At 38.6% G+C, this 19,587-nt stretch overlaps 2 protein-coding genes across 2 annotated transcripts; one reads left to right on the forward strand and one right to left on the reverse strand.

The window, feature by feature from the left end:
* Window positions 1-2,064: 2,064 nt before the first annotated feature.
* On the reverse strand, window positions 2,065-2,844 carry LOC140874016 (uncharacterized). The gene has a single exon (XM_073277299.1). The coding sequence runs from the start codon at window positions 2,842-2,844 to the stop codon at window positions 2,065-2,067; it is 780 nt and encodes a 259-aa protein (XP_073133400.1).
* Window positions 2,845-13,200: 10,356 nt separating this feature from the next.
* LOC140890212 (homoserine dehydrogenase) lies at window positions 13,201-18,972 on the forward strand. The gene is made up of 12 exons (XM_073297974.1): window positions 13,201-13,368; window positions 13,494-13,644; window positions 13,786-13,866; window positions 14,526-14,641; window positions 14,869-14,922; window positions 15,509-15,596; window positions 15,721-15,813; window positions 17,152-17,192; window positions 17,703-17,756; window positions 17,844-18,007; window positions 18,266-18,335; window positions 18,603-18,972. Exons 1-12 carry the CDS (start codon window positions 13,258-13,260, stop codon window positions 18,726-18,728), a joined length of 1,149 nt encoding a protein of 382 aa, XP_073154075.1. The 5' UTR covers window positions 13,201-13,257; the 3' UTR covers window positions 18,729-18,972.
* The last annotated feature ends 615 nt before the right edge of the window (window positions 18,973-19,587 follow it).

A 19,587-nucleotide genomic window follows, 5' to 3' on the forward strand; every position in this document is an offset into this window, starting at 1 on the left:
GTTAATTTTATAAAATATCATGGTTGAAGATGCCTATTAAAATTTCATAGAGGAGAAGTGCGTAATTTCAATATTTCATAGGGGTATTTGGTACAAATAACTCTATGAGTGTGTTTACTTAGCTTAATAATAATAGGATAAGCTTATTAATCCAACTTAATCCATTGTTTACTTTTAAAAAAAAATCAAATCTCTCAAATCTCAAGGCCCGTCATTTAACCCTAATTCATGATATTAGACATCCTTAATTACACAAGGGATAACACATCCTAACCAATATTTGTGGAAAAAAAATACACATAAATCCTAATCTACCCTCCTTCAATTCTTTTGTTTCCCTCCCAATTTCTTTCCCTCTCGGTCTTTTTTATAACTCGATTTATCAATTTTATTATTTTTAAAAAAATACATATTTTTATACCTAATAATTTTGATAAATGAAAATGCCTCCGTGTGAATCAATAATAATTTAGTTCAAAAATAACTCAATCTAAATTATATGAATACAAAAAGCATAAGATTGTATATCATAAGTGGAGGGTAAAACTGTCATTCATCCTTCAATCATTATTTCAATTCCAAAATTAATTAATAACTCGAAGTACATATGTTAGTTTATCCATCATTATTCTAAATCCTTCAAAATTATTTTAATAATCCTAATATGATTTATCCACGTGTAATTTCATCTCACTAAGTAAACGCAGCTTATGTATATATGAATATGGAATAAATCCAAGAAATAATCTAAATCTAAAAGAAGGAAAGAGCAACACAGAAAATTTCTCTAAAGGGAGAAAAGGAGAAGCAATATAAATCAAGAAGATATTTGTCAACGGTCAACACGACCTTCATTAATGGGGGATGGGAACCCTAGCAAAATCGAATATATTATTATTATTTTGAGTTGAAATACAATATTCACGAACTATTCTTTTTTTTTTATTTTTATAAATTGTAAGCCATATAATTAATCATGCATTTTGTATGTAAACATTTATGCATGTCGCTTAAGCTCGTGAAATTGATCATATAAATTTTGTAAGAATACGAAAATATTGTATACACAAATTTTGAGTAGAAATCATGGTCCATGGACAACTCGACCATAGGCCAACTAAAATTAGCAATGTAAATTCTCATTTATGTCTTCTTTAATAAGTTAGAAAATTATTTTCTTTAGGAGTTTTCTAAGAATTTCACATGTTCTAATTAATTTAATTTGTGAAATTTAATATACATAAATTTTTTATTACTTACCTTAATATCTTCAATTTATATTATTATATTGAATCATATTGAAAAAAAACCTCTATTTTTAGTATTTGACATAAAATAAATTGAATTTTTTTTATTTACATATATTATTATATTAATCTATGATATCTATCTCTAAATTAAAAAATTATTTTCATTATGAGTTTTCTAGGAATGCTACATGCTCTAATTAATATATTAACTGTGTGTTATTTTTTAATATATTTTTTATATTTCCTACTTTAATAATACTGATTTTTTTTTTCCTTTAAAAAAAATACTGATATTTTTCCTTTTGGATTTTTTTAAGAAATGTTTTTGGATTTTTTAAAGAAATTTTAAACGGAACGATGTTAATTAATTAAAAATATAGTGGGATTAGTTTAATAGTTTTTGTCACTGTTAAACAATATTGTTCTGATATATATACTTTCTTGAAAATTATTACATATATTTTGTGTGTGTGTGTGTGTGTTAGGTGATGTTATGCATATTTATCATTATTTACGATTTTATGGTTTAAATCTAAAAGATAAATTTTACTACCATTTGAAATATGAATATCTTTATCTTATGATTATTTTTTTAAAATATTACAATTATTTATTTGAAATTTTTCAATGATGAATTATCTTGATTTATTTGTCTTAATTTGATCTTCATAAAAATGTCTAGCTCTATGTCTGACTATAAGAGGTTTTTTTTTTTAATCTATTTACTATTCTTGAATTTTCATTTACTCTGTTGTTTTTTTATATCAAGTAATTATCTCAATAATTTTTTTAAAAGGAAAAACTTGTAATTTTATTAATTATAATCATCTATTACAAGTCTAACCAACCACGAGGAAAACTTCTCATTCCTCCAAACAAAAGAGGACTGGGAGGAAGAAGAAAAAACAGCAAGACTATAAGCCACACTATTTTCCAAACTTCTAACATGGGCAATGTCAAACTCAATAAAGTTCCTAATCCTTTCTTTAATCTCTTCAGCACATAAGCCCGTATAACCCAAATTTTCTTCATCAGCCGTGACTGCTTGCACCGCTAATAAAGAGTCCGAAGTTGCCTGAATGCTCCTGTAGTTGCTCTCATACACCAATTTTACCCCCTCCAATATGGCTAACAATTCGCCATGCACCACTGAAAGCGACTGTGTGATATGTTTCCCAAATGCCAGAAGCAATCTTCCTTGATGATCTCTCAAGACTCCTCCCATACTATAACGGTTAGTAGCCTCATTAACACTAGCATCCACATTCAGCTTAAACCTTCCCGGAGTCGGTGGAATCCAGTGCACCTCTTGATGTCGATTGCCAACCATAGGGCCCTCGGATCTTGTACGTGTGCGACGGAAGTCTGTAAGCAAGGCTACACTCCAAGTTATGTGTTCAGGCATTCGCATCTTACTCTCCCCATGTATGCACCTTTGTCGCTCTTTCCAAGCTGCCCAACCATGAATGGCCATATCCTCAAATTTTGACTTGGTTAATTTACTCTTCATCCATAGAAAAAAACCAAGCCCATCTTCTCCTTTTACCTCTTTCACTAGATGTGCAAATGGAGTATGTTTCCAGAAACCTTTCATTGCAACACATTTGAATAATGAATGACAAGTTATGTGTAGTGACCCGTATCCAGAATTAATGATTAATGAATAATTAATCATGTGATCATGTTTAAAATTAGTAAAACATGATTAAGAAGTTTCCAAAAGGCTCTAAGGAGTTCAAAAATGGATCCAGGACACTAAAAAATGGCCGAGGGGGTTCCGAGGGTTCGGATGGTTTGGAGGCTCTGAACCGGGTTAGGAGGCTCCGAACTAGATCAGAGGATCCGAACCTAAGATCGGAGGATCCGAACTCGGATCGGAGGATTCGAACTCGGATCGGAGGCTCCGAAGATAATGCGTCATTGGTGACGCTGATGGGACTTCGGGGGATCCGAAGTCAGGATCGGAGGCTCCGAAGTCAGGAACGGAGGATCCGAATTAGTTCGGAGGGTCCGAAGTCGAGTTCGGAGGCTCCGAACTTCGCCTATAAATAGAGGGTCCGAGAGCTCATTTCCTCGCACCTCTCTTCTCTCTCGATTCCTAGGACTTCTAACTCAGATCTAGGGAGATCTAAGCGTCCTATGGGGAATCCGAAAGTGGCATAGCGATCCAGGCGTCGTAGCGGAGCTGTGACCTAGTTTTGAGGCAAGCGACAGCAAAGGGCTAACGACGAACGTAGGTTTAGCTTTGTCTTCCTAAAAATATTTAGGAGTATAGAATAGTTTAGTTAAGGCTTTTAGAGATTAATTAATGATGCATGGGTAATTGCATTGTAGTAGCAGTAGACTGGACTAGTAGGCTTGGAGTCTAGACCAGTAGTGTTAGAGGTACGTAAGTACTGACCGAGATAGCCGACATGATATATTTGCATGTATGTTTCATGAGTATGTGCTATATGTTTTATCATGTTTTAGCATGTTTTACCGCCTTAGCACATGCATGATTTTACGTGTGACTGCATCTTGAGAGATGTGAGTCATTGACAGTCTCCATAGGGAACATTGATCTCATGTTGGACTCGAGTCAGGTATGACAGTTTTCATATGGGACTTGTATCCTGTTTTGGATTCAGGTCAGGATGGGGTTGGCTCAGCCCTGATATAGAATATACGAGTACCCCGCGGAGTCGCTCTCTAACCGGTACTGTATATTCCTGGCGCCATGAGCAAGTGTTTTACCTGGGATTTTAAGTCATCTGTGTGCGCATATTTGTACATATATCATTGCTTATGTATTGAGCATTGTCGCTCACGCCCCTGTGTTTGGGTATTGTGGTGTACCTTGTGGCGGGGCAGGTTTGAGGCTGGACGATCCAGGCGGCTTTCAGCAGGATTGAGGATCCGAGAGTGTGAGGTTTTAGAGGGTAGGGATTTGTTTATCCTGAACCTTCGATTTGGATGTATAATGGTATTTATACACGTTTGTTATCGTCGGTTGTATTCTGCCGATTGGATTTGCTGTATTTTAAATTATCTGCTCATTACGCTTTAAGTATTATTGCATGCGCTTTATTATAACTCTGATTAGATAGTGGATCCGGGTTGGGTCACTACACTTTTTGGTATCAGAGCGCATTGCAATGGGAATTTCGTAAAAGCGGATTAAGTAATTATATGTTCTTATGCAACAGATGACAGATTACGATGAGAGCCACGATAGCGGAGGCGGCGGTCGATGGGGCGATCCGAATGATCGTAGACGTCATCAAGGTCAGCATGAGGAGCGCAGACGAGTGAGCATGCGCAGATTTAAGGAGGTTAGCCCGAAGCCCTTGACAGGAGGTGAGATGCCTGAGGAGGCTGAGGATTGGCTCGAGAGAATGGAACAGTGTTTTCAAGAGTTCCATTGCACAGACGAGGATAATATGGAGATTCTTGCCTTTATGCTTGAGGGTCGAGCGAGGAAGTGGTGGAACAGGAGATCTACTTCCGCACCATTCGTAGCAGCGAGATGAGCAGCTACGTGGGTCGAATTCCGTACAGCTTATCAGAGACTGTATTTTCCTTCAGCTCTTCGACAGGCGAAAGCTAGTGAGTTACTGAGTTTACGACTGGGTACGACGAAGATCGAGGAGTACCAGCAGAAGTTCTTTGATCTTCTACCTTATTGTCCTCCCATTGCTGATAGTTCTATGGCGAAGTACGACCATTTCCTTTAGGGTCTAAACCCTGAGATTCATCGAATGGTTGCGGTGGGCAGTGATATGACCTACGAGGGCATGGTGGACCGTTGTCGCCAAGAAGAAGACAGTATCTGAAGGAACAGGGGACTCTTCTCTTCTTCTTCCAGGCCAGCGAGTTCTAGTCCTTTGGGTCCGAAGGGCCAGTCTTTCAAGAAGCCAGGAAGTACTTCTTTTTCTTCATCTGGATCCGACGGAGTGCATCGTTTTGGTGGACAGAGACCGAACCGATGTAGTCAGTGCAGATGCAGGCATCCTCCAGGACAGCGTTGTCGATCGACCAGTGCATGTTTTCAGTGTGGTCAGGAGGGTCACATGAAGAGAGATTGTTCGATGCTGATTGGGGCAGCGAGTGGTTCCGGAGGTTCTCAGGCATATGTTCAGCCACCTCAGTACCAGAAGCCACCTTTTCAGCAGCAGTATTTGCAGCAGTCTCAACGGAAGCCTGCTCAAACTCCTTCTCGGGGTCATTCTTCTTTGCGTCCATGTGCCCAGGGTCAGGTCTATGCGCTTAACTAGGAACAGGTAGAGGCTGACAGTGATCAGATGATCGCAGGTACTTGTAGTTTATGTATTTTTCTGCGTATGTTTTGATTGATACTGGTGCATCGCATTCTTTCATCTCAGCACGTTTTGCTAAGAACTATAAGTTGCCATTTATTCCTTTAGACGTCTTGCTGATAGTTTCTACTCCTATGGGTAGCGTGATTTTAGCAAAGCGTCTAGTTGTGGGTTGTGTTTTGGATTTCGAGGGGCATCAACTTAGTGCTAACCTGATGATTCTAACCATGGAGGATTTCGATTGCATCATTGGGATAGATCTCCTGACTACCTATCGCGGGATAGTGGATTGCTATCAGAGATTTGTTCAGTTTCGACCAGAGGATAGCGAGTCTTGGTATTTCTATGGTGAGGGAGCGCGACCCCCAATGCCAGTGGTTTCTTCTCTGAAAGCCCGGCGTGCTTTAGAGTCTGGCGGGGAAGGCTACCTTATCTACGCCATTGACGCATCCTTAGGGGAACCAGATATCCGGGAGATACCAGTGGTTCGTGATTTTCCAGATGTGTTTTCAGAGGAAATTCCAGATTTGCCACCAGTACGGGAGATCGAGTTTGACATTGAGTTACTGCCAGGGACTGCACCAATTTTCAGAGCTCCTTATCGTTTAGTGCCATCATAGATGAAAAAGCTGCATAAGCAATTGCAAGATCTTCTTGATAAGGGCTACATTCGAACCAGTGTTTCTCCATGGGGAGCCTCAGTGCTGTTTGTCAAAAAGAAGGATGGTTCGATGCGGTTGTGTATCGACTACCGTCAATTGAATCAAGTGACCGTGAAGAATAAGTATCCTCTTCCACGGATAGATGATCTCTTTGATCAGTTGCAGGGTACTTCTATATATTCGAAGATTGATCTTTGGTCTGGGTATCATTATTTGCGAGTTCGGCAGGAGGATATTCCTAAGACAGCATTTCGTACACTGTATGGACATTATGAGTTTCTAGTGATGCCTTTTGGTCTGATGAATGCTCCAGCTGTCTTTATGAATCTGATGAACATGGTGTTCCGAGAATTTTTGGATAAGTTCGTGGTGGTGTTTATCGATGATATCTTGGTTTATTTTCGCAGCATGGATGAACATGCCTATCATCTATACACTGTACTCCAAGTTTTGAGAGAGAGGCAGTTACATGCGAAGTTGAGCAAGTGTGACTTCTGGATCGACCGAGTTGTATTCCTTGGTCATGTCATTTCTCAGGAGGGCGTATCTGTTGACCCCAGCAAAACAGATGCTATTCTGAATTGGTCGCGTCCGACTACAGCTTCTGAGATTCGTAGTTTCCTTGGTTTGGCAGGGTATTATCGGCGTTTTGTGGAGAACTTCTCTCAGATAGCTAGGCCTTTGACACAGCTGACGAAGAAAGATGCTTCTTTCGTGTGGTCTGATGCTTGTGAATACAGTTTTTGTGAGTTGAGACGTTGTTTGATGACAACACCAGTTCTTGCTTTGCTGTCTGGATCAGGTGGGATTTTAGTCTACACTGATGCTTCTCTCCAGAGTTTGGGGTGCGTGTTGGCTCAGAATGGCCACGTGATCGCATATGCTTCCAGACAGTTGAAAACTCACGAGGAGAACTATCCCGTACATGATCTAGAGCTTGCAGCCATTGTATTTGCTCTGAATATATGGCGTCACTATTTGTACGGAGAAATATTTGAGATCTTCACCGACCATAAGAGTTTGAAGCATCTGTTCACTCAAGCTGAGTTGAACATGCGGCAGCGTCGTTGGATGGATCTATTGAAAGATTATGATTGTCAGATCAAGTACCATCCAGGTTCTTCAAACCCCGTTGCTGATGCACTTAGTCGCAAGGTCTATGTGAGTTCCCTTCATACCAGTTCGGTTTCGAAGGCAGTGGAGGAGTGTTGTTCTTTGGGATTCACGTTCCGTCATAAGAAAGAACAGCAAGGGATTCGTGTTTCTTCTGTGCTTGCAGAGCCAGCCTTGTATCGACGAATCTGGGAAGCTCAGAATTCTGATCTGAGGACTCAGAAGTTAGCCCGTTTGGCTGAGGGTGGTAATACTTCTGGTTTTCATCTGCAAGGAGACAGTCTGTTGTGTCTTTCTGATCGAGTTGTAGTACCCGAGGATTCTGCTTTGAGGGAAGAGATCTTATCACAAGCTCACCGCAGTAGATTTTCTGTACATCCAGGCAGCATGAAGATGTATAAGGATCTTCACACACGATTTTGGTGGAAAGGGATGAAGCGCAGCGTTTATCAGTTTGTATCCCAATGCCTTATGTGTCAGCAGGTCAAGGCAGAGTTTAGACGACCCGGAGGGTTACTTCACAGCTTAGAGATTTCTTAGTGGAAGTGGGAGCATGTGACGATGGATTTTGTCACCCACTTGCCTATGTCTTCCAGGAATTGTGATGCTATTTGGGTTGTCGTGGACCGATTATCGAAGTCAGCGCATTTTCTTCCCTATAACCGCGATTATACCTTTGATAGGATGGCACAATTGTATGTGCGGGAGATCGTTCGATTTCATGGCATTCCGTTGAGCATTGTCAGTGATAGAGATCCGAGATTCACCTCAAGATTCTGGGGTAGTTTCCAGCGAGCCCTTGGTACTACTTTGAGCTTGAGTACGGCTTATCATCCAGAGACAGACGGACAGTCCGAGCGTACTATTCGCACTTTAGAGGATATTCTTCGCGCAACGGTGATGGATTTTGGTCCAGCATGGCATGATCATTTACCATTGGTGGAATTTACTTACAAAAATAGTTTGGCATGTGGATGAGGGCTCAAGCCCTAGGGAACAAGGGCAGGGGTCGCTCACCTCCTACGAAACCAACAAACTCTAGTTCAGAAAAGCTGGCTGTTGTGATCAGTGAGCCGTAGACGTTTGAGAATAAAAAAAAATAGACTGTAAACAGAGTTCTCCTAACTGTGTTGTTACCCAAAGTTTGGTAGAAGGCCTCGATTCGAAAACTATTGGCGAGAGCGGGGGTGTAGCAGATAAAACGAGAAAACATGGAGTTGTGGAGGAAGCCGCTATCGGCCTTGAGTTCACCGAAGATGAGAATGGCAATCAGTTTTATGGCTGAAGCAGTAGTGAGTAATTCAAAATCGAGTCCAAAAAAATAAAAGCGCTTAGCCCGAGCCAAATCTGGTAAGAAGGGTGTGCTCTCGCCCGAACAGGTAAATCCCTTGGGGTTTAAACGAGTTGCAGAGGAGAGTGTGGATGATGTGCTCCGTGAAAGTATTAGACTGGGAAAACAACAGGTGGTGGAGAAAGTGGTTGGTGATACTACAAATTCTTTAACGGCGGTGGTTGCGATGCAACCCCGTCGATATCAATGAGTTGTGTAGTTTGGAATGTCCGGGTCTTGGAAACCAACAGGCGTTCTGCGAATTACAGCGGCTTATTGCCGACAAGAAACCCTCTCTTTTGTTTTTGTGTGAAACATGCTAGAGAGATATTAATAGTTTACAGTGTGCGAATTTATTGGGATTTAAGGGATGTTTCTCGGTGGATAGCAGGGGGTCGAAGTGGTGGATTATGTCTCCTTTGGAAGGACCTGCTGGATGTTTCTATAAAATCTTATTTGCAAGGCCATTTGGATTGTATGGTGCAGCATGAGAATAGATCTTGGAGATTTACAGGCCTCTACGGAAACCCAGAAACCAACCTACGCCATGTATCCTGGTTTTTGCTTCAGAGGTTAGTTGGATTACATGAATTTCGGATATCCCCTGGTTGATTATGGGAGATTTTAATAAAATCTGCTATGGTAGTGAGAAGATAGGAGGAAACCGAAGGCCTCCAGGGCAGATAGAGATTTTTTTGAATACTATGGATGCCTGTAATTTACAAATCCTGCACTGCAATGGAGATATTTTCACTTAGGTGAATCGACGACAGAAAGATGAGCTAATTTTTTAGCGTTTGGATAGATATGTCAGTACATTTGGGTGGAGAATGTTGTACCCTACTGCTCAGTGTTTTTCTCTGGAATTCTATCATTCGGACCACCGACCGTTATTTTTGACACTTGGGCTCCCATCTCATTAAATTCAGTCATGATTTCGGCAGTGGAGATTTAGATTTGAGGCCGCCTGGATTAGAGAACCTGATTGTGAAGCGGTTATCTTGGCTAGCTGGAAAGACCCGAAGTTACACAATGTTAGGCTCCATGAAAAAATTGAGAACTATTCGGGATCCCTCCAGAATTGGGCCCTGCACCGTTTCGATCGATTCTTAAGCAAATCAGGATTAAGAGGGAGCAACTGGCTGATTTTCGAACTCAAACATGTTGGTATAGTGAGTTTGATTGTATTTTGGAACTGGAAAAGGAGGTGGAGAAACTTAGTAGTCAGGAGGAATTATATTGAAAACAACGCAGTAGAGCAGACTGGCTGGAAATGGGGGACAAGAATACAAAATTATTTCACCGGAAGTCAATGCTAAGGAAGGCACAAAATCATATTGATGGTCCGATTTCTACGCATGGTGACCTTGTTCAAGATTAGGGAGGTATGACTACAATTATCCTCAACTACTTTGATGCTCTATTTTCTTCTGTTGATCCCTCTCCTACTTTAATGAGCCCTGTGATTGATTGTATTAAGCCATCGGTGAATAGTTTGATGAATACTATTCTCCGAGTACCCTTCACGAATTTGGAGGTCAAAACTGCTTTATTTGATATGTGTCCAGATAAGTCACCAGGACCAGATGGGATGTCAACTCAGTTCTATCAAAAATATTGGCACATTATTGGAGAGGATGTTTCTTCGGCCTGTCTTGCAGTTCTTAATGATGGGGCCCCGTTGGAAGCATGGAACAGAACTATTATTACTCTTATCCCCAAAGTCCCAAATGCAATGCTCATGAAGGAGTTTTGACCTATTAGTCTTTGCAATGTATGCTATAAAATCATTGCTAGGGCCATGACTAATAGATTAAGACAGTTGATGGCACAAATAATTGATGATACTTAGAGTGCCTTTGTCTCTGGTCATCTTATCTCAAATAATGTCATCCTTGGGTTTGATACGATGCACTGGATGCGAAACCGTAGGAAGGGAAAGTTTGAAAATGCAGCACTGAAACTTGACATGAGTAAAACATACGATAGGGTGGAGTGGAAATTTCTTGAAGCTGTCATGTTTAAGATGGGTTTTTGTTCTGATTGGATTGGAAAAGTCATGAGATGTATATCGAGTGTCAGCCTTTCTCATTGAATAATCAGGTAGTTGGATCTTTGGTTCCACGCAGGGGAATCCGTCAAGGCGACCCTCTATCTCCTTATCTATTCACTCTGTGCGCCCAAGGATTATCCTCGTTAACTACGGCCGAGGCTAGGGGGAGCCTTCACGGGGTGCGAATTTCTTCTCATGTACCAGTATTAACGCATATTTTCTTTGCAGATGATAGTCTTGTTTTCTTTAAAGCCACAGAAGATGACTGCTTGAGTGTGGCTGACTGCTTGGGCGCATATGAAAGAGCATCGGGACAGATGATAAATTTTGAGAAATCAGCTCTGTCTTTCTCTCCAAACACTCCCCCTGACATGGTTGAAAATATTAAATCAGCTCTTACTATTCCGGTGCTTCAAGGGCATGAGGTTTATCTTGGGCTCCGTAATTTCTCTTTACGGAGCAAGAAGTCTCAGTTTGATTACCTGGTTGAGAGAGTTTCTCGCAGAATTAAGGGGTGGGAAATTAAATACTTTTCTATCGGTGGCAAGGAGGTCCTGATTAAATTATTCTTATAGGCTATACCAACCTACGTTATGTCTTGCTTTCGTATTCCTAAGTCGACGTGTGCTTCCATTGAAAAAGATGTGAAGATTTTTGGTGGGGAATGGTAAGTGATAGAAGGAGGATGCACTGGAAAACATGAGATTTCCTCTGCAAACCAAAATGCATTGGAGGGATGGGATTTCGGAAAATGGAATTGTTTAATAAGGCTCTGCTGGCGAAATAGGTGTGGCGGATAATTCAGAATCCGGAGTCCTTAGTGGCGAGAGTTCTCAAAGCTCGCTAATTTAAGCACTTGGATATTATGCAGGCTCCGCTGGGAAGTAATCCATCTTTTATATGGTGCTCTCTGATTTGGAGTAGGGGCCTTCTGGAGGAAGGGCTCTGCTAGCGGGTTGGCGATGGTATGTCCCTTGACATATTCCAGGATAAGTGGATCCCGTCTCTGCGGTCTAGGGTTACTACCGATATTATCCAGCACCCGATTGGTACGATGGTGAATTCGCTGATCATCAATTCTCAATGGAATGAGACATTAATTCGTAATGTATGCAGGTCTTACATTGTGCCTGAAATCCTCTCTATCCCACTATCTACAGCACAGACTGAAAATAGGAGATTCTGGAAGTTTGAACCTAAGGACAAATACTAGTTAGAAGTGGTTATCGTCTAGGCAATGGGTTAGAGGATCCTCCAGAACATCATTCGAGTCAGCTTCTATTACAAAGTTGGTGGTGGTTTATTTGGTCGCTTTCTATTCCTCCGAAGATTAGGGTGTTTTGGTGGAGAGTGCTTCATAATATTATCCCCACGGGCACGAATCTGGTCTCCCACCATGTGCCAACATCTGACCGCTGCCCATTTTGTCATTATGCTGAGGATTCTACTTGTCATGCATTATTTTTCTATCCAGTGTTGAAGAGATTCTGGAAACATAATGAGATCTGGTCTGAACTTAAGGCTTATTCGACACTAAACATACAAGATCTCTGCCTACGGTTGATGAAGCATCCGAACCGAGAGCAACTTGAAATATTTGTATGCCAAGCGTGGTCCCTTTGGGTTGAGAGGTGTAGGGCTGCTCATAGTCGGGATGCACATGAGATGCGTGATGTTACTATTAATGGTCACATGATGCTTAGTGATTATAAGCATGCCATGAAAGATATGAATCGTGGACAGCGGGGGGTAGCGTCATCCTCTCCGAACAAGTGGCAAGTACCACCAGCTGGTCATCTAAGATTGGATGTAGATGCTAGTTTCAGTGAATCATCTAATTGTTGTGGTATTGGTGGAGTAGTGTGATTTCATGAGGGCCAACCTGTTGCGGCATTTGGTAAATCTATTTTGATGTCGCGATCAGTTGTTTTTGGGGTGTTATTGTCGATCAAAGAAGGACTTAGGATAATCCTAGAAAAAGACTTCAAACAGGTTATTATATCATCGGATTCACTTTTGGCAGTGCAAGCAGTCACACAGCCTTGTGGTGATCTCAATTATGTGGGTCTCTGTGCCTCAGATATTACTTCTCGTATTTCGGACCTGGACATAATTTCGCTTTTTCATGTTAAGAGAACAGCCAATGATGTGGCCCACTCATTAGCTAATTTTGCTTGTTCTTCCTCTACACTTTTTTGTTGGGTGTCTGAGAATTTTTCTAGTTAAATAGTAAATCTTGTACTGAATGATATTTCTCATTAAAGTTACAAGTTTTATGTCAAAAAAAAAAAAAAAAGTTACAATCTTGACAAGTTTAGAAATAAATCAAAAAAATAAAACAAATAAACCAACTTATCATTTGAAATTTCAATAATATTTATATTTTATTTGTATTAATGAATGCGAGTAAATTTAAAATTAATTTAAAATTTTTAAAATACTGCTGGTCTCTTCTCAAAAAAATAAAAAATTTTGCTAGTCTCATAAAAAATACTCCAAGGTCAGAAGCTGATATACAGAACGATACGGCCAAGAATTTATCCAAGAAACAATGGCGGCAGAGAAAATGAAAAAGATACCAATTTTGCTGATGGGTAGCGGCGGCGTCGGCCGTCAACTTCTCCGCCACATTGTTTCCTGCCGCATCATTCACTACAATCAGGTATTTGTATTTTTTTTTATGTATACATATTGATCAACTGTTGAATGCGTGCCTCTTGATTTTGTTGTGGGAGTATTCATCTGCTTGATCTGGTGTTGATGGATTGGGAAATTTTAATGTTGCAGAGGTTGAGGTTGAGTGTGGTGGGAGTGTGTGACAGCAAATCAATGGTGGTAGCATCCGATGTGTGCAGTTCAGAATTAGATGATGCTTCTTTGCTGCAAATTTGCGAATTAAAGTCTAGTGGTTCTTCTTTGGAAACCCTCTCCGATCGTGGTACATTTTTTTTTCCTTCTCTTCTACCCCTGCATTTACTGGGGGGAAATGGGGACTTTTCTTTGAAAATTCACCAATGTATGTGTAGTTATCTCTGAATATTGAGCATTAAGTGTGTGTCTTTGTTTGTCTTATTCTTAGGTCAATGCCTAATATATTCAAGTAAAGAAATGACTAGTAAAGCCATTGATATTGCTGCTTCCTGCCGCAGAATGGCAACAGGTCTGTTTGCCTTTTTCGTTTTGTTTGTTGATCTTGGTGAACAGCTTCACCGGTGCAGCGTAGACTCAGCCAAGTTAGAATGCATGATTTTTGTGTTTATTAGTGCATTCAGATGGCTTCTTTTGTCACTTTTTTGAGATTTGTTTTGCCACAGCTTCGGCCGTCACAGAACGTGTATTTACTCGTAATGGAAAGATATTTACATAATAGAAGGGCAGGTTAAGGGAGATTAAGGAATAGTTGATTGGCTCTTGTATACGCATTTTGTTTTATCCATGGATTAAACATTTTTGGCTGAATTCCCAATAGTGGATTTGTTCTTGTGTGTGCATTTTGTTTTAACTACAGATCAGACTTTGTGGCTGAATTCCCTGTAGATGACTGATCAAAGAAATACTACGAGTTGGGCACTTTAATATATCAAAATTCTTTTATTTCCATTTTTCATTCTCTTGTTTGCTGTTCCTTTGTGTGTGTGTGTGTGGGTGCCATTGGTGAGTGACATTGGAAGTAATGTTTAAGGTATAACTAAAATGAATTACCTTTTTTTCAAGTCTTCTATGAACTAAGGTACAAACTTATAAGAGTTTTCTCGCTGTTGCATTTGATCTTGTGATTATACATCAACATGTTGACTATAAATCTGCGTAATTTAACAGGACTGGCAGTTATCGACTGCTCAGCCAGCTCCAACACTATTCCGCTGCTAAGAAAGGTCACAGAGTTAGATTGTTGCTTGGTTTTGGCCAACAAGCAGCCCCTAAGTTCTTTGTTGGTACTGTGTATTTGTACTGGCTTAGCACATCTTTGGTATCTATCGTAGTCCTTTTGAAATCAGAATCTGTTTAGATACTTGGCAACTGAAGCATTGACTTTTTAGTCCTATTTCATTATCATAGTGCAATATATTTTGCAATTGTCAAGTAGTCAGACCCTACTCGAGGGCTGTCTGATTTGCTACAATTTTATTACCCATGAAGCGATTTTCCTATTGTTTTGCAGGAAGACTATGACAAATTGATTTCACACCCTCGACGGATTAGGCATGAGTCAACTGTGAGTTACTCGGTTCATCTTTTCGATTAGCTTTAATTTTCTCGACCATTGATGTGAACAATGAAGTTTGTGAAATAAGGTTTTAATTTTCTTGCTAACTAGCCGAAAATTGATGAGGATCAAATCTATTTTGGCCCTGATTCTAGCGTCATATTTAAAATAAAAAAATTTTATCCTGGAAATATACACGTCCCCATGATGTCTTTTATTTGACTTCAAATAGAATCACTTTAGTTTTCTTCTAATTAATGGTGCAAGAAACTAATTGCTATTTTAAGGTATTGGTTCTAACTATATATTTAATATCTACGATGAGAAAGTCACATTATTATAATATTTCTCAAAAAATACCATATGTATCTAGTAAATATCAGTTAGTTTGTTTGGGGATAATTTTGCTTAATTGAGGTTAACAGGGTACATCCCTTTTCTAATGGAAATTTTTGAACGGGCATGTAATCAAGATATCTGTTGTGTTTAATAGATTCATACACATTTCAGTGTTCATAAATAAATTTGACTCAGCATCAACCACTATGTTGGCAATTTGGACTTCATTTATTAATTCTCATATAAAATGGGGTAGGTTGGTGCCGGTCTTCCTGTCATATCATCCATAAATCGTATGCTTTCATCAGGAGATGCCATTCAACGAATCATTGGAAGTCTGAGCGGTACTTTTCCAACTTTTCCAATATTCGCTTTCTTTTCTTCAATTATGGTCAAGATTTATCGCCTTGCTTTATTTTGATCATCAAAAGTTACATATGATAATTATATAATTCTTGTGATTCTTAGGTACACTGGGTTATGTGATGAGTGAAGTTGAAGGTGGAAAACCCTTTAGTGATGTTGTCAACGCAGCAAAAGGCCTTGGATACACCGAACCTGGTAAGGAAATGCTACCATACCATGCTATGTGTTTGTATTGCCATTTCTGCCGAACTTGAGAGCTTTAAACAATGTTCTACACTCTGCACAGAGAAGAATGACAAGAACTCTAATTCTGTTTTATGATATTCCTCTTATAAGGTTAATGATTTCTTTTCCAATTGTTAATTTGGAGGCTTTATTATGAGTGAGATACAGTTAGTCATTGTGTGTCCCCTATAGGTAAAGGACGCTGACATCTTACTTTTTGATATCCCTTGGTCATTGAAAATCGACAGTGAATTGTCAAGATTTCTTGTGTGAATGCTAAATTTTCTTTTGTGATGATGGGGACTTTCACACAGAAGATATTTACTCATTGATCTTCATATCTGGTCAAGGTTGCGACATTAGCCTTGCAGTTGGATGACTCATAGTGCTTATTATTTATGAACTGATATGCTGCGTTATCAGCTGCTTATGGTGGTGGTTTGGTTTTTATTAAATGTAACAATGAACTATAAAAAATTCTCCTTCAGAGCCACAGATGAGTAGTATCTTTTTATTTTCTGGACTCGATATAAAACTGTTTGAGATCTTATGAGAAAAAATGAATTATATTTCTAATATCACGCAGCTTAAAAGAAAAATGAGGAACTGGTCTGTTTGTGCACTAATTTATTAGTTTTGGAAAAACAGAAAAGGGGCTCTTTTATCTCAATTCAATTCCCCAAACCCCCCCCCCCCCCAACAAAACACTCATATAACTCGATTGAATAATTGGTTAAATAAGTATATTTGTATGCCTTTCTATTCCATGTCTTTTACTGTACATGGAATTACTTGGAGGCTTTGCAGCAACCAATATGCGGAAACCATATTAGAATCTTCTTCATCTGCTTTATTCATGAACATTTGAAGGCATATCGGTAGGTTGATTTCTGTTTCTTTGTTGGCTTATGACTGGTTATCTAGTGGCAGTGCAACCAGTATATTAGAAAATAGAAACAAAAGAAAAAAATCGAAGCTCAAATAGTTCTAGATGCGAACTGCTAAGGTATAAGAATGTTTGTGTTTAAAGGGGAGGAGAAAATGAGAGTATAAATTTCAGTTAATGTATGTGAATCAATCTGCTGACACCTAGCAAGCAGCCATATATGCTGATATTATCAAATGAATTTTTCAATTGTTGACTGGATCTACTGATGTAGGAATACATAGTCACCAAAGCTTTCTCAAAGGCTTGCAAGACAACACTGAAAAGGCGCAAGCCTCTGGGTTGGCATATTTCATGCAGTTTTTGCCACATTTTTTTAAAACAATGATTTTCCTGATTTTGAATTTCATATTTGCTTTCAGACCCTCGAGATGATCTTAGTGGGTTGGATGTAGCTCGAAAGGTCTGGATGCCATCCTTTTTCATTTTGTGGACATTTGCTATTGCCATTCTTTTGAATTCAAAAAGTGGTAAATTCTCTGATATCATATATTGGTAGAATGATAATTCTGCCTTACGCTGTCTCTCTGTCAAAAAAAAATTGGTCTTTCCCTCCTTCAAATTTTATATCCTGAAACTTGGTGGTAGCTCGATGTGACCAACTGACTAAGATAAGGAACCAAATGAGTTTGACCTCTTTTCATGCATTAAATCAAAATAATGGAAGTTTGAGGCTACTGTGATTGTCATCTTGCAGATGACCATGCTAAAAGGGTGCCATGCCTTTTCATTATTCTTTGTTTTTAATTTTTGTGCAATTCAATCTTCTTAACGGGAATTCCAACTTGATGATGTTTTTCTTTAGACATGATATATTTTGGCTGCCAGGGCATTTATTTTTCGTGTGCATGGTTGTGGGAAAAATCGTTGATTTATTTAAGAAAATGCTTTTTTTTTTGTACTTTCATTATAGGCTCTGATCCTTGCCCGCCTTCTTGGGCACCGTATCAACTTGGACAGCATTAAGGTTAGTACGTGTGGCGTGCCTCCTGATGGCATTTTGTCTATCAAACTGGTCCACTATTAGGTTTTTTATGGCAAAAAAACCTGGTAGGTGGAAAGCTTGTATCCTGTAGAAATGGGTCCTGATGCAATGCCTGTCGAAGAATTTTTGGCAAAAGGGCTTCCATTACTTGATAGAGATATCAGATGTAGGATCGAAAAGGCTTCTTCAAATGGAAATGTTCTACGCCATGTTTGTTTGATTGAGAAGTCCAGGTACTTCTTACTCCAGATTGATTTGCAGAGCTGATTGTGGATAAAATACTGAGATCATATGTTTCATATAAGTCTTGATGCATGCATGGTCTCGTGTCATTTGTTCTTACTTGGTTATTTGCTCATTGTCATGGCTTCAATTGGTAGTGAGTCAGGTCCATATTTTGTTCATGCTGTTGCATTGAATTATAATTCATTGGGTTTAAATTGAGATAAAACCAAATTAGTCATTTACATGCTGTTTTGAAACTGTAATAGATGTGAAGTTGGCATACAAGAACTTCCAAAAGATTCTCCTCTTGGTAGATTGAAGGGAAGTGACAATGTGGTAAGCAAATTTTGTACCTTGACTTGCATGCCAATCCATGGCATCTTTTTTCCTCATCGTTTAATGTGCAAAAGAACTAGTCAATGACGTCAATATCATCGCATAAAATTTCTGCAAAATTCGCAGTAACTTCTCATTTATAGAGGTTCTTATATTGGCTTTTTTCACCAATGTTCATGATATAATACTCATTCTTTCCCATTCCTACTAGTCTGAAATTAATTTTAATAATATGCGGCATTCACCGAGTGCTTTGTATACATGAAGCTGGAAATATATAGCCGTTGCTATAGTGAACAACCCCTGGTTATTCAAGGTGCTGGAGCAGGCAACGATACTACTGCAGCCGGTGTCCTTGCTGATATCATTGATATGCAGGATATATTTGTATAATCTATCGGGTTTGCCTGACAAGGCAAGGATGACTTTTTTTTGCTGTGAATTTACTGGCCGCAGTATCGACCCTTTGAATGATGTAGCACTAGCACTTGAAGCTGTTCTTGTGGATTATTACCCATTACTCAGAGAGTGTTTTGGAAAGTTTTTATTTATTAAAAAATAATTTTTGTAGAGATTATTTTAAAATTGGTGAGAAGCTGAAGTAGGGAGTGTTTGAAAATAGAAGTTGAAAGCTAATATAATTTGAAGTTTAGTGTTTGGAGAATAATTGTTTTCAACCTTAATTTTTTAATTAAATGACAACCATACACTTATTTAATTATTTAATTTTTGAGAATCACTATAAAAAATGAGTTTATATATTATTATTATATTATGAATTTTGTATTAAAAATATTTATTTTTTATAACATGAATACTTGAAAAAATATATAAAATTAATAAAATAAAATATAAAAAATGACAATATTTTGTATAAATATACAAGATATGTACAAAAAAATTTATTAAAATGCAATATATTTTTTTAAAAAAATAAAAATATACGTAATATGATTAGTTTATTAAGGATATAAATGTCTAACTTGTAATTTTATATCTTTAACAAAAAATCTGAAGCAAAAAAACACATCAAAATTTTGCTTCTTTGTTTTTGGATAAAAGTTGTAAAAACTAAACAGAATTTAACATTCACAAACACTCAAAAATAATTTCATGCAGCTAAGAAGCACTTTGTAGAATCTAACATTCAAAAACACTCAAAAACACTCATTTAAAGTGAGAGTTTTTAGCTTTTAATATTGCTCTGTTCGTTGTTACAATGCATATCTGTTCAAGAAATGGGATGAAAAGT

Source organism: Henckelia pumila, chromosome 1, assembly GCF_033568475.1.
Source record: "Henckelia pumila isolate YLH828 chromosome 1, ASM3356847v2, whole genome shotgun sequence".
Classification (NCBI taxonomy): domain Eukaryota; kingdom Viridiplantae; phylum Streptophyta; class Magnoliopsida; order Lamiales; family Gesneriaceae; genus Henckelia; species Henckelia pumila.